The sequence below is a fragment of the Budorcas taxicolor genome, chromosome 10 (assembly GCF_023091745.1).
Source record: "Budorcas taxicolor isolate Tak-1 chromosome 10, Takin1.1, whole genome shotgun sequence".
NCBI classification, from domain to species: Eukaryota; Metazoa; Chordata; class Mammalia; order Artiodactyla; family Bovidae; genus Budorcas; species Budorcas taxicolor.
This window is the reverse complement of record NC_068919.1, coordinates 9,708,951-9,724,465: the sequence shown is the minus strand read 5'-3', so window position 1 is coordinate 9,724,465 and position 15,515 is coordinate 9,708,951. Positions and strand designations below refer to the sequence as shown.

The window sequence follows — 15,515 nt, the reverse complement described above, 5'->3', positions numbered from 1 at the left end:
AACTAGGACAAAACAGACCTATTTTGAAACAATCAGCACTGGTAAGTGAAAGTGAAGTCACTCAGTTGTGTCCGACTCTTTGCGACCCGTGGACTGTAGCCCACCAAGCTCCTCTGTCCATGGGATTCTCCAGGCAAGAATACTGGACTGGGTTGCCATTTCCTTCTCCAGCACTGGTAAAGCAGTTAACTATTCAGTTAAAATTCATCATCTTCCCCATTCAATCTATATTTACCAAATCCCCTATAGAATTTTCTTCCAACACCCATCTCCCCTATCTAAACTATATTTTTTCACTAATAAGTCGAAGAACTTATACTTAAAATGCTAGGCCAATGTGCTGTGCTTAGTCACTCAGTCGTGTCTGACTCTTTGAGACCCCATGCACTGTACCCCGCCAGGCTCCTCTGTCCATGAGGATTCTCCAGGCAAGAATACTGCAGTGGGTTGCCATGTCCTCCTCCAGGGGACCTTCCCAACCCAGAGATCAAGCCCAGGTCTCCCACACTGCAAACGGATTCTTTACCATCTGAGCCACCAGGGAAGCCCAATTATTTTAATCTGCATATATTTAATGATATATTGATCAAATAAAATATGAGTTGTTAGTATGGACAGATATGGAATCAAAACCTTTAATAAAAATATGTAGCACTACTGACAGGATTAACCAAAGAAGTCAGATTGACAACATAATCCTAAAAGAAACTAAAAACAAGAGTTAAACATGTCCTATCCATAAGGGATCACTTCTCACATTCCAAAGCAACCTCGCAATGCTGCTGAAAGATTTTTAGGAAAATGATCTCATATATTTGGTGGAGAGAGGCTCCTTAATCACACAGTAAGAACACACAAATTTTCTCCAACAAGAATGTACTCCACAATGCATTCATTAACTCAGCAGTTGTGCAAGTAAGAAGTCATGGCAGCTACCTCTCCTACCAAAACAATGACGTTAAATGGGGCTAAGACTGCTGTTTGGAATAAAAATAAAACAATAAGTGGGAATTCTGTGTACACACAAAAACTGGTAACAGTTTGACATTTAGTTTTAATATTCCATGTGCTGTAATTATATCCAAAGTATTGTGAACATCACATCCTAAAATGTATGTCCTACTGTTCTATTTAATGAAATATCCAGTATTAATTCAGTACTTTCAATAATAAAAGTGTTCCTCTCCACCTGAAAGTGAACAGTAAATAGTGCTCAACGCTCGAAGAGAAATAATTTATAATATTTCAACAGTTTATGCCCTTTTATAAGATAGTCTAATGCTTTACAGCTTTCATTTGCATAAAATCCTACAAATAATTATTTCAAAGGATTATTACCTAGATAAGATTTTTCAGAGAAAAAGGATCATTGCAAAATTCCACCATATGATAGGGAAGTCCCTTCCTCAAAAGAATGCCAGTTCTCAGTACATAGACCTTCCTCAGATAAGAACTTAGACAGCCATATACTGCACAATTCTGAAGTAACTAAATATATGTGTCACTCAAATTTAAAATATCTATAGGAAAGGACCAATTAATGATGTGACCTTAATATATGAGTTTAAGGTAGATTTTTGACAATAAAATATAAACATTTTCAAACAAATATGTAATTTATTCTATACTCACACATCCATAAGTAGTACATAATCTTTACTGTTTTTTGGAATTCTACAGGGATGTCTACAGAAAAATCCTGATAAAAACAAGGGCCAACAGGAAAATTGTCAGGAAGAGGTGGCCAATTGTTTTTTCTGCCTGCAAAAAAAAAAAAAAAGAAAGTTATTTATATAAGTACAAATATTGCTACTCTTTTTGCATGTAATTATTTGTTTCATAATAAAGACTATTATCTATTCTTTTAACAGGAGTTTAAAAATATAACACTGTAATATCAACATTCCTACAACTCCGAAAACCAAGCTTTCTATTTTTAAAATTTTTCCCAGAATATCAATTAGATGGTAAAATAATTTTCCAGTGTCATACCACTTATGTAAGTTGAAACAACAAAAGAAAAAAGGGCATAGGGACATATGCTATGACTCTTCCCTTAAAAGAGAGTTATTTCAAAGTCCTAAGACTCTGGCTCTCACATGAAACCCATGCAGATTTTAAGTCTCTACCATTTCCTCCTCAGTATCTACGATCTTTAAATATAATTCCTAACCCACATAAAGAGGCAAAATCTGCTTTTAAACTTTTCAGTTTTCTTCTGTTAACTCCATGAAGAAACACAAGCTAACTAATACCAAAGAACCAAATTTGGAAATCTCCAAGTCTGGAAAGAATGTCAAAAGGAGAGATGTAAGAAAAGCATAAAAATATGTGAAAACTACATGAAGCAATCATGAGAAAGAAGTTAAGGAATTACAGCACCTTCAAAAACCTAGAGAAAAAAATTCCAATTGTAAGGAGAAAAATGTGTCTATATAAAGAAATTAGACCGAAAATAGGGCTTGGGAAGTGGCGGAGAGAGTGGGGAGATAAAAAAACTAAAGAAGTCAAAACATGGAAAACAAAGAGTAAAAACAGCACCTAAAGGCCATTTTCTCATTTTACATATCATATCCCACACTCATAAATTCAATTTTACATACTTTTTCATAGATCAGGAAAATTTTCACAGTGGAAAAAAAGCATCCTCTATTTCTGATTCTTCCCAACATGCCTCCACTGTTTTATCACTCCTTTCAAACTTTATATAGTTCACACGTCTCTCAAACAAGTCTCACACTACTTGAGAAGCTGAGAACAGGAGTAAAGAACAGAGGCTCTGAAACTAGAAGTACTTACACATCCATTGTCTAAGAGACCTTGAACAACTTATTCAACCTCCTGAAGACTCTGTTTCTACACTCATAAAGTGAGAACAACTTACCACCCTTCCTATATTGTACTGAGGATGAAATGAGTTAACAGATGAAAAGTACTTAAATGTATAACCTACAGCAAGTCCCTTAATTTCTCACACTTCATTCCTATTTCATTTACTAAAACATCTCTCATAGAAGCAATTTGTATTAGTCAAAGTTAAGGGAACAGGACAGATTTTTGTTACATGAATTTTAGAAACACTGATCTCAATTAAACTTTTAGTTCCTCCTTTAGCAGATGCTGTCTCCGATGTTGCAAGCGAGAAATAGCCCAGGATAAATGTGTCCTCCTGAGGCCCTTGTTGTTGTTCAGTCACTCAGTCGTGTCCAACTCTGCAACTCCATGGGCTGTGGCATGCCAGGCTTCCCTGTCCTTCACCATCTCCCAGAGCTTGCTCAAACTCATGTCCATTGAGTCAGTGATGCCATCCAACCATCTCGTCCTCTGTCGTCCCCTTCTCCTCCTGCCTTCCATCTTTCCCAGCATCAGGGTCTTTTCTAAAGAGACAGCTCTTCACATCAGGTGTATCGGAGCTTTAGCATCAGTCCTTCCAAGGAATATTCAGGGTTGATTTCCTTTAGGATTAACTGGTTGGATCTCTGTGCAGTCCAAGGGATTCTCAAGAGTCTCCTCCAACACCACAGTTTAAAAGCATCAATTCTTTGGTGCTCAGCCTTCTTTATGGTCCAACTCTCACATCCATGCACGACTACTGGGAAAACCATAGCTTTGACTAGATGGACCTTTGTTGGCAAAGTAATGTCTCTGCTTTTTAATTGTCATAGCTTTTTTAGTATGAAAAGGCAAAGAGATACGACATGAGGCCCTAGACTTATACAGTCTAAGATAAGGCAAAAACAGGCAGTATATTATCACTCTCCCAATACTGTCAATGCCATAACTATCCAGACATACTCACAGTAATTTGTCTAGCTCTCTCATCCCTTCGTATCCAAAGACTTTCTTGCTCTCCCTAAGCTCTCCTTTGAACTGACTGATCTTTGGCAGTCACAGCCTGAATGGATTTCACATCAAATAATCAATTCGCCTCTTAGTTATTTCTTTGTTGTTGCTGTGTCTGCTAAGTTGTGTCCGACTCATTTGAGATCTGATGAACTGTAGCCCACCAGGCTCCTCTGTCCATGGGATTTTCCAGGCAATAATACTGGAGTGGGTTGCCATTTCCTTCTCCAGGGGATCTTCCCGACCCAGGGATCAAATCCACATCTCCTGCATTCGCACACAGATTCTTTACCACTGAACCACCAGAGAAGTTACTTATTTGGCACCATCAAAATACCCAGGCTTCCTAGAGTCACAATAGGTGTTATTTTTTAAACCTGGTTTTGACATATATAAATATACTTGTGAGGATAGGGGCAGATTAACTTGCAATTGGTCTGAATAAACCAGAAGTTACCAGCTAAATGCAGTCAAACATAGGGTACACTCCCATGTACGCACAAAGCTTCAGTAGACCCAGCTGAAGGTCCAAGTGCAGAATGAAAGGCTCCTGATTTACAATAAAGTAAAACCATATTTTCATGCACTTGTGAAGAGTCTAACACTGTTCTAATCTATTAAAACACTGCAAATCAGCCGAGATCAGAGAACTACAGAGTATCAAGCACGAAGTCTGCCATATCTGATCTCCTTGATAGAATAATAGGGTAGAGTTTTATCTACAGACCGAATGAGCTACAGCTGGTGCAGGCCTGTTAAAGAGGTTATTTTTATTTCAAACATCTTTGGACACTACCATGTTGACTGAGGTTCTGCATTTCTCGTTCTCGACGGTCTAACTCTGCTGCTTTTCTTTCTAGTTCTTCCTGGCGCTTTAGAAGCTCAGCTTGGGCCAAGGCATGTTCCTAAACAGAAAATAAGGGAACACCTTGTCAGAAGTGGAAAATACAGTAATATGTCTCCTTCTACTATACTCCTGCTTCTCTACTATGCTAGAAACTTAATTCAACTACTATTCCACAATATAGGAATTCACTGAAGATTACAGTTTCAAAAAATATTATGGAACTATTTGGCCCATTTTGGCCTTCTGGTTATGAAAATAACCCTCAATAGGAATGTTGGGCCCATTAGGACAAGAAAAAATTCTCTCAGTAAGAGAAGTTATAATCCTAAGGTAATTGGGAAAATGAAATTAAGGGGAACCATGGCTAAATTAGAATGAGGGACAGAGACAGAACAGTTGAGGAAAAGGGATGAATAGAGAAAAGGCCAATTGAATTTAGCTCTTACGACTTGGATTAGATGGTACCTAAGGTTCCCAGTGCAGGAATACTATATAATTCCTTATATTTTACAAGATAATGAGGTACAAGGAAGATATGGTTAAGAAATTCAGGTTTATAAATCCATCTGCCTGTATGTAATACCAGGCATCTTATTCATCTCCTCTTTTCTTGGTATTTTTGCCACCTTCTATTGACTACCAATATACTTTGCCTAGCCATCCTAACTTTCTTCCAATAATATCTATCTGATCGTATCATTGTTACTGTAATGGAATTGTGTATTAAAAAGTGAGACCAAAAGCAATAAAAATTTCACTACACAAGTTATACACCAAGATGACAGGAATTCAATAGCTGCTAATAATGGAGCAAAGCAAATCAATACTTTGAAAGTGAAGTATGAGTATTATAGGGCTGAGAAACTACTAGCCCAGTTTCAAAAGTGAGTTAAAAATTAAACAAGAAGGATCAATCAACTATCCTCTAATAAAATTAAGTAATAAGGAACACTATATAAAGAAGTATTTTGCTCTGAAAGCAAATGTTATTGATGTTATAATTTCCCATATGAATTAACACATGTAACATGAACTAACCTTTGCAATCTGTGTATAAGCTGGATGTTCCTCTGTTGGCTTCATTATTGCTGGCTGTGTACTGGGTACATTAGGCATTTTCACATTGCCCGGTGGAGGCTAGGAACATTAAGGACAAATTACATAACATAGAAACCCAACTTCAACTTCTTTCAAAAAGTATATCAATAAAAACCAAAATGCCGAGAACTGCCTCACTTGCTCCCCTAACTTCTCATAATCAAGTGTGTGGCAATGAGCTACTTCAGAGTTTCATCTCCATTTTCTCAAATTTGTTCATTTCTTAACTCTTCAGTTTGGCTGCTACTTCCAGCACTACACCACTGGCACTCTCCTCCAGAACACTGTACATTAAAAACAAAATGAAAACAAAAAAACCTGCAAGTATGTCTTTTTAGTAAAATACAGATAGCACCAAACTGAAGAATTTATACCAAGGTTAACTGTTCACTAGGTTAACTGTCCACTCTTTCCATCTAACAAAGTTATATGCCAGTGACCCTAAAAAGTAAATAGGAACAGTCTTGGCAGAACCCCAGTAATACTCCTTGAAAAGAATCAGAGGGAAGACATTAAGGAGATGAAAAATAAACTGCACAGCTCCACTCTGCCAATGAGGATCAACAGTATGTGAAAGTAGCTACAACTTCAAAAAGTAGGTAGGTATCTACAAGTAGGGAATTGGTTACATTACTTATATATACATACAATGCAGTCATCAAAAGGAATGAGTTAGCTCTACAGAAGAACGCCCTTTAAATACTAAATGAAATAAAGCCAACTACAGACCAGCTTGCATATGACCAATTTTTTTCTTTTATGAAAACAGTTGTATATGTCCAATTTTTTTATGAACACAGTTACATATGTCCAGAAAAATATCTAGAATGTCCCAGCAACCTATCAAAGAGATTTGTACCTTTTGCTTTATACATTCTCTATTAATTGCCTTCTCTCACTATACTACTTTTTCTTCAGTCAAAAAATAATTGTAGATATTTTATAAAACAGCCACAAGAAAAAGAGGACAAGAAGAAAGGGAAGGAGAAGAAGAAAAAAAAGAAAACAAAACATACAAGCAAGCAGCTGCAGAGAGAAGTTCAATGATCAGAAGAACTATTAAACTTGAAGACACCACCCATGCAGCTTGATTTTACTCTGACACAGCAAACAGCATCCCTGAAAAGGAAGCCAGACACAACCAAAGATATAAATGGAATACATCTGACTCTAAAATTCCTATGGAAATGTCAAGAGCTAAGAATAGGTCAAACAATTCTGAAGATGATGAAGGTAGGCAGACCTGTAATATCAAGACTTAATATAGAGAGGAGACAAGATAGCAGAAGAGCAGGTGGACAGGGAGTACATCCTCCTCCATGGACGCATCAAGAAAACACATTCAGATACAGAAGATCTTGCAGAACACCAGCTAAGAGCTGGCAGGAGCCCCTGACCACCAGAAAGGAAATATAAATCCAAGCAAAACTCAGTAGAATGAAGGAAGGTGGGGAAAAAAGAGAAGAGTAAGCAGGACTGGACCTGCACCCAAGGGGTGGGGGAACTGGAGCAGGGGTCAGACTGATACATTAGAGCAACTGTTTAGGACACAAGGGTAGCATTTGAGGCCGTTGGAGAGTGCAGCAGCTGACCTGTGACAGTCTGAATGGAGTGAGATCCACAAAGCCAATCCTCGCCACAGTCCTACATACCCTGGAAAGGGACAGAAGTCCCCTGGAATGCACGGTGGCTGAGAGCAGGAGCTTGTGGGTTGGAGAGGAATCTCACGGCAAAGTATACTGTTGACTGCAAGGAGATGGCCCAAGGGGACAAGAGGGAGAAGACTGCAGTGGTCAATGCTTTTGGAAGAAACCTAGGCAATGATGGAGTCAAGGCAATACTTCTGAGTCACTCACAGGGGGTGGAGCCATCACCATAGCCTCTCTCCCCCATATTCCAGCACATGCAGCTGACCAAAAAAGACCCCAGAGAGGGTGGCCCTTTAAGTGCCTGATGCAGTAAGCAACAGAGAAGGACCTTTGAATACCAGATGCCAGGGGCTAGAAAAAGACTCTACTAGAGCCATAGTTCCTGCACCTAAGGCTGCTGGCGCCCCTGCACACCTGGCACTGCCAGACTCCCCACAGCCCAAGCAGCTGTGCCACCTCCATGCTCAGTCCTTACTGGGCCAGAGTTTCCAGAGGCTAGAAAAAATCCTAAGGGTCCCACATCTCCTGTGCCTGTGGTTGCCAGATCCCCTCTGTACGTGGCCCTACCAGGGTCCCTGCTATCCAAGCATTCGGGTCACCTCCATACCTGGTACTCAGTGGGGCAGACCCAAGTCCTCCAGGGCAACCACAGGAGCAAACTCCTGTGGATAACCCACATGCGGCTGTTGTTCAGCTGCTAAGTTGTGTCTGACTCTTTGCAACCCCATGAAGAACAGCATGCCTTTACTATCTCCCGAGGTTTGCTCAAACTCATGTTCATTGAATCAATGAGGCCATCTACCTATGTCATCCTCTGTAGCCCCATTCTCCTCCAGCACTCAGTCTTTCCCAACATCAGGGTCTTTTCCAATGAGTCAGCTCTTCACACAACGTAACCAAAGTATTCCTTGGAGCTTCAGGGTCAGCATCAGTCCTTCCAATGAATATTCAGTGTTGGTTTCCTTTAGGAATGACTGGTTTGATCTCTCTGCTGTCCAAGGGACTCTAAAGAGTCTTCTCCAGCACCACAGTTTCAAAGCATCAAAAATTAAGGAATCAATCCCATTTACCATTGCAACAGAAAGAACAAAGTACTTGGGAATAAACCTACTTACGGAGACAAAAGAGCTGTCTACAAAAAAATGATAAGACACTGATGAAAGAAATCAAAGACAACAAAAACAGATGGAGAGATATTCCATGTTCCTGGGTTGGAAGAATCAATATTGTGAAAATGAACAGACTACCAAAAGCAATCTCCAGACTCAATGCAATTGCTATCAAATTACCAATGGCATTTTTCACAGAGCTAGAACAAAAAACTTCACAATTCGTATGGAAACACAAGAGACCCCCGAATAGCCCAAGTAATCTTGAGAAAGAAGAATGGAGCTGGAGGAATCAATCTTCCTGACTTCAGACTATACTACAAAGCTACAGTCATCGAGACAGTATGGTACAGGCACAAAAATCAGAAATATATACCTATGCAACAAGATAGAAAGGCCAAAGATAAACCCACCCACTTATGGGCACCTTATCCTTGACAAAGGAGGCAAGAATATACAAAGGCAAAAAGACAGTCTCTTCAGTAAGTAGTACTGGGAAAATTGGACAGCTATGTGTAAAAAAATGAAATTAGACTATTTCCTAACAACATACACAGACAAACTCAAAATGGATTAAAGATTTAAATCTAAGACCACAAACTATAAACTCTTAGAGGAAAACATAGGCAGAACACTCTGTGACATAAATCACAGCAAGATCCTCTACTACCCACCTCCTGGGGTAATGGAAAAAAAAATTAACAAATGAGACCTAATTAAACTTGAAAGTTTTTGCATGGGAAAGGAAACTGCAAACAAAATGAAAAGACAACCCTCAGAATGGAAGAAACTAATGGCAAATGGAATAACTGACAAAGGATTAATCTCCAAACTTTACAAGCAGCTCATGCAGCTCAATACCAGAAACAAACAGCCCAATCGAAAAGTGGGCAGAAGACCTAACAAACATTTCTCCAAAGAAGACAAACAGATGGCTAATAAACACATGAAAAGATGCTCAACATCACTCATCATTAGTGAAATACAAATCAAAACTACAATGAGATATCTCCTCACATCAGTCAGAATGGCCATCATCAAAAAAAAAATCTATGAACAATAAATGCTGGAGAGTGTGTGGAGAAAAGGGAACCCTCTTGCACTCTTAGTGGGAATGTAACTATACAGCCCCTATGGAGAGTCCTTAAAAAATTAAGACTGAAACTACCATGTGACCTAACAATCCTACCACCAGGCACATACCCTGAGGACCCACAGAAAAAGACACAGGTATCCCAATGTTTACCTCAACACTATCTACAACAGCTAGGACATGGAAGCAGTCCAGATGCCCACCACAGATGAACAGAAGCTGTGGAACAGATATACAGACGAGTATTACTCAACCAAAAGAAGGAATGCATCTGAGTGGGTTCTAATGAGGTAGATGAACGAAGAGCCTATTATACAGAGTGAAGTAAGTCAGAAAAATAAATATCACAAATTAATGCATATATATGGAATCTAGAAAGATGGTGCTGATGAACTCATTTGTACAGCAGCAATGGAGACGCAGACACAGGAACAGACTTGTGGACGCGGGCAGGGTGGAAGGAGGGAGGGGGATGAATGAAGAGTACCATGAAAACATATACACTACCACATGTAAAACAGATAGCCACTGGGAATTTGCTGGATGTTCAGGAAGCTCAAACCAGTGCTCTGAGACAATCTAGGGGGGTGGGATGGGGTGGGAGGTGAGAGGGAGGTTCAAGAGGGAGAGGACATATGTATGTATACCTGTGGCTGATTCATGCTGATGCACGGCAGAAACCAGCATAATCTTATAAAGCAACTATCTTTCAATTAAAAATAAATAAAATTTAAAAAAAAAGACTTAACGTAGAGACATCCCTGGTGATCCAATGGTTGAGAATCTGCCTGCTGTTTTGAGGGACACGGGCTTGATTCCAGGTCCAGGAGGATCCCACATGTCACATGGCAACTAAGCCTGTGCACCACAACCACTGAAGCCTGTGTGCCTGAAAGCCCGTGCTCCTCAACAAAAGCAGCCTCCAAAATGAAAATCCCAAGCACTGCAACTAGAGAGCAGCTGCCGTGCCAACTAGAGAAAGCCCATGAGCAGCAACAAAGATCCAGTGCAACCAAAAAAATAATAATTTTTTTTTAAAGAAAAAGATTCAATATGGTAATAAACAGCGTGGTACAGATGCCAAAGACATAGAAAACACCAATATACAGCAGGGAAACAGAAATAAATCCTGTAAAACTTGATACCTAATAGAAGTCATACCACAAAACAGTGGAGAAATAATGTATTAGTCACTAACGAGCTGAGATAACTAGTTAACCAGATGGAATAATTAAACTAGATTTCCTACTTGATATCACATACAAATACATAAAAAGCAGAGACTTTGCTGACAAAGGTTCATCTAGTCAAAGCTATCATTTTTTCATAGTCAGGTGTGGATGTGAGAGTTGGACCATGAAGAAGGCCGAGCACGGAAGAATTGATGCTTTTGAACTGTGGTGCTGGAGAACACTCTTGAGAGTCCCTTGGACTGCAAGGAGATCAAACCAGTCAGTCCTAAAAGAAATCAATCCTGAATATTCATTGGAAGGACTGATGCTAAAGCTCCAATACTCTGGCCACCTGATGTGAAGAGTCGACTCATTAGGAAAGACCCTGATACTGGGAAAGATTGAAGCCAGGAGAAGGGGATGACAGAGGACGAGATGGTTGGATGGCATCACTGAGTCAATGGACATGAGCTTTAGCAAGCTCTGGGAGATGGTGAAGGACAGGGAAGTCTGGCATGCTGCAGTCCATGGGGTCACCAAGCGTCAGACATGACTGAGCAATTGAACAACAATCACAAACAAAAATAAATTCTATGTGGATCAATTACGTAAAGGTGAAAAAACAAAATTTAAACACTTTTAGGAGGGAATGCAAACCACTCCAGTATACTTGCCATGAGAACCCCATGAGCTGCATAAAAAAGCAAAAAGATGTAACACCAAAAAATGAATCCCCCAGGTCAGAATGTGTCCAATATACTATTGGGTAAGAGGGGAGGACAACTACTAACAGCTCCAGAATGAAGAGGCTGGGCCAAAGTGAAGATGACGCTCAGCTGCAGATGAGTCTGGTGATGAAAGTTAAAATCCAGTGTTGCACAGGAACCTGGAATGTTAGATCCATGAATCAAGGTAAATTGGACATGGTCAAGCAGGAGATAGCAAGAGTAAACATAGACATCCTAGGAGTCAGTGATCTAAAATGGATGGGAATGGGTGAATTTAAATCAGATAACCATTATGTCTACTCTGTGGGCAGGAATCCCTTAGAAGAAATGGAGTAGCCATCATAGTCAATAAAAGAGTTCAAAATGCAGTACTTGGATGCAGTCTCAAAAACAGAATAATCTCAGTTCATTTCCAAGGCAAACCATTCAATAGCACAGTAATTCAAGCCTATGCCCCAACCTCTGATGCTGAAGAAGCTGATCAGTTCTATGAAGACCTAGAAGACCTCCTAGAACTAATACCAAAACAAAAATATGTCCTTTTCATTATAGGGGACTGGAATGCCAAAGCAGGACGTCAAGAGATACCTGGAGTAACAGGCAAGTTTGGCCTTGGGGTACAAAATGAAGTAGGTCAAAAGCTAACAGAATACTGCCAAGAGAATGCACTGGTCATAGCAAACACCCACTTTCAACAACAAAAGAGATGACTTTACATATGAACATCATCAAATGGTTAACATCAAAATCAGATTGATTACATTCTTTGTAGCCAAAGATGGAGAAGCTGTTCTACAGGTAGCAGAAACAGAGCTGGAGCTGACTGAGGCTCAGATCATCAGCTTCTCATAGCAAAGTTCAGGCTTAAACTAAAGAAAGTGGGGAAAACCACAAGGCTAGCCAGGTACAACTTAAATCAAATCCCCTATGAATATACAGTAGAAGTGACAAAGAGATTCAAGGGATTAGAGCTAGTAAACAGAGTGCCTGAAGAACTATGGACAAACGTCCATAGTATTGTACAGAAGGCAGTGAACAAAACCATCCCAAAGGAAAACCAAAGTGAGAAGGCAAAACTGTTGTCTGAGGAGGCTTTACAAATAGCTGAAGAGAGAAGTGAAAAGCAACGGAGAAAGGTGAAGGTAGACCGACTAAGTTCCAGAGAACAGCAAGGAGAGACAAGAAGGCCTTCTTCAATAGACAGCACAAAGAAATAGAGGAGAACCACAGAACGGGAGAAGACCAGCGATCTCTTCAAGAAAACTGCAACTATCAAAGGAATATTTCATTCAAAGATGGACACAATAAAGGACAGAAGAGGTAAAGACCTAATAGAAGAGATCAAGAGATGGAAAGAATACACAGAAGAACAGTACGGAAAATATCTTAATGACCCAGATAACGTTGGTGTGGTCACTTACCCAGAGCCAGACATTAATGAAGTCAAGTGGGCCTTAGGAAGCACTGCTATCAATAAAGTTAGTGGAGGCTGTGATGGAATTCCAGCAGAGCTATTTAAAGTTTTAAAAAGATGATGCCACTGAAGTGCTACACTCCATATCCAAAGTGCTACCAAATTTGGAAAACCTAGCAGTGGCCACAGGACTGAAAAAGGTCAATCCTCATCCCAGTTCCCAAGAAGGGCAGTATGAAAGAATGTTCAAACCACTGGACAACTACACTCATCTCCCACGCTAGTGAGGTTAGCTCAAAATCCTGCACAATAGGCTTCAGCATTATTTGAACTGAGAACTTCCAGACGTTCAAGTGGAGCGTTGAAAAGGCAGAGGAAACAGAGATCAAATTGCCAACATTTGCTGGATCAGAGACAAAGCAAGGGAATTCCAGAAAAACATCCACCTCTGTTTCATTGACTTTACTAAAGCCTTTGAATATGTGGATCATAACAAACTGTAGGAAACTCTTAAAGAGATGGAAATACCAGACCATCTTACCTGTACCTGCATTTGGGTCAAGATGAAACAGTTAGAACCCTGTATGGAAAAACTGACTGGTTCAGGATTGAGAAAGGAGTGTGATGACAAGGTTACTTATGGTCACCCTGCTTACTGAACTTATAGGCAGAGCATGTAAGAAACACCAGGATGGATGAGTTACAAGCTGGAATCAAGACTGCCAAGAGAAATACCAACAATCTCAGATATGTGGATGATACCACTCTAATGGGAGAAAATGAAGAGGAAATAAAGAACATCTCAATGAGACAGAGGACAGAGAGTGAAAAAGCTGGCATAAAACTCAATATTAAAAAAAACTAAGATCACGGCATCCGGTTCTATCACTTCATGGCAAATAGAAGGGAAAAAGATGGAAGCAGTGACAGATTTCCTCTTCTTGGATTCGGAAAGCACTGCAGATGGTGACTGGAGCCATGAAATTAGAAGACAATTGCTTCTTGGCAGGAAAGCTATGAAAAGCTGAACCCTGTGTTAAACACATCACTTTCCCAACAAAGGTCCGTACAGTCAAGGCTATGGTCTTTCCAGTAGTCACATATGAGAGAGCTGGACCATAAAGAAGGCAAAGAGCTGAAGAATAGATGCTTTCGAACTGTAATGCTGGAGAAGACTCTTGAGAGCTCCTTGGAAACCAAGGAGATGAAACCAGTGAACCCTAAAGGTAATCAACCCTGAATACTCACTGGAAGGATTGATGCTGAAGCTGAAGCTCTAATACTTTGGCCACCTGATGTGAACAGCTGACTCACTGGAAAAGACTTGATGCCAGAGAATACTGAGGGCAGGAGAATGGGACAACAAAGGTTGAGATGGTTGGATGGCACCACCAATACAATCAACATGAACTTGGGCAAACGCTGGGAGACGGTAAGGGACAAGGAAGCCTGGAATGCTGCCGTCCATGCGGTCACAAAGAGTCAGACAAGACTTGGCAAATGAACAAAAAAAGCAAAAAAAAATACATGAATATTTTCATGAATTCAAAGCATGTAGAGCTTCTGAAATATATAAGCTATAGAAATTTTTGTGTATCCTGTCTATGATGTATTGAAAGTGAGTAAAGCAGCCTGATCACTCACCTAGAGCCAGACATCCTGGAATGTGAAGTCAAGTGGGCCTTAGAAAGCATCACTACGAACAAAGCTAGTGGAGGTGATGGAATTCCAGTTGAGCTGTTTCAAATCCTGAAAGATGATGCTGTGAAAGTGCTGTACTCAATATGCCAGCAAATTTGGAAAACTCAGCAGTGGCCACAGGACTGGAAAAGGTCAGTTTTCATTCCAGTCCCAAAGAAAGGCAATGCCAAAGAATGCTCAAACTACTGCACAATTGCACTCATCTCACATGCTAGTAAAGTAATGCTCAAAATTCTCCAAGCCAGGCTTTAGCAATACGTGAACCGTGAAATTCCAGATGCTCAAGCTGGTTTTAGAAAAGGCAGAGGAACCAGAGATCAAATTGCCAACATCTGCTGGATCATGGAAAAAGCAAGAGAGTTCCAGAAAAACATCTATTTCTGCTTTATTGACTATGCCAAAGCCTTTGACTGTGTGGATCACAACAAACTGTGGAAAATTCTGAAAGAGAGGGGAATACCAGACCACCTGACCTGCCTCTTGAGGAACCTTCTTGAGAAGCAACAGTTAGAACTGGACATAGAACAACAGACTGGTTCCAAATAGGAAAAGGAGGATGTCAAGGCTGTATATTGTCACCCTGCTTATTTAACTTATATGCAGAGTACATCATGAGAAACGCTGGGCTGGAAGAAGCACAAGCTGGAATCAAGTCTGCTGGGAGACATATCAATAACCTCAGATATGCAGATGACACCACCCTTATGGCAGAAAGTGAAGAGGAACTAAAGAGCCTCTTGATGAAAGAGAAGAGTGAAAAAGTTGGCTTAAAGCTCAACATTCAGAAAACTAAGATCATGGCATCTGGTCCCATCACTTCATGGGAAATAGATGGGGAAACAGGGGAAATAGTGTCAGACT

The 15,515-nt window shown here is 40.1% G+C and overlaps 1 protein-coding gene across 1 annotated transcript in view; it reads right to left on the bottom strand.

Moving 5' to 3' along the window:
- Positions 1–15,515, bottom strand: part of SCAMP1 (secretory carrier membrane protein 1) — a 148,483-nt gene that overhangs the window by 64,880 nt on the left and 68,088 nt on the right. The window contains exons 3-5 of the mRNA XM_052646298.1: positions 5,729–5,827; positions 4,640–4,748; positions 1,633–1,761 (exon numbers count right to left, since the gene is read on the bottom strand). Coding sequence (XP_052502258.1) covers positions 1,633–1,761; positions 4,640–4,748; positions 5,729–5,827 — 337 coding nt within the window. The remainder of the gene's footprint in view (positions 1–1,632; positions 1,762–4,639; positions 4,749–5,728; positions 5,828–15,515) is intronic.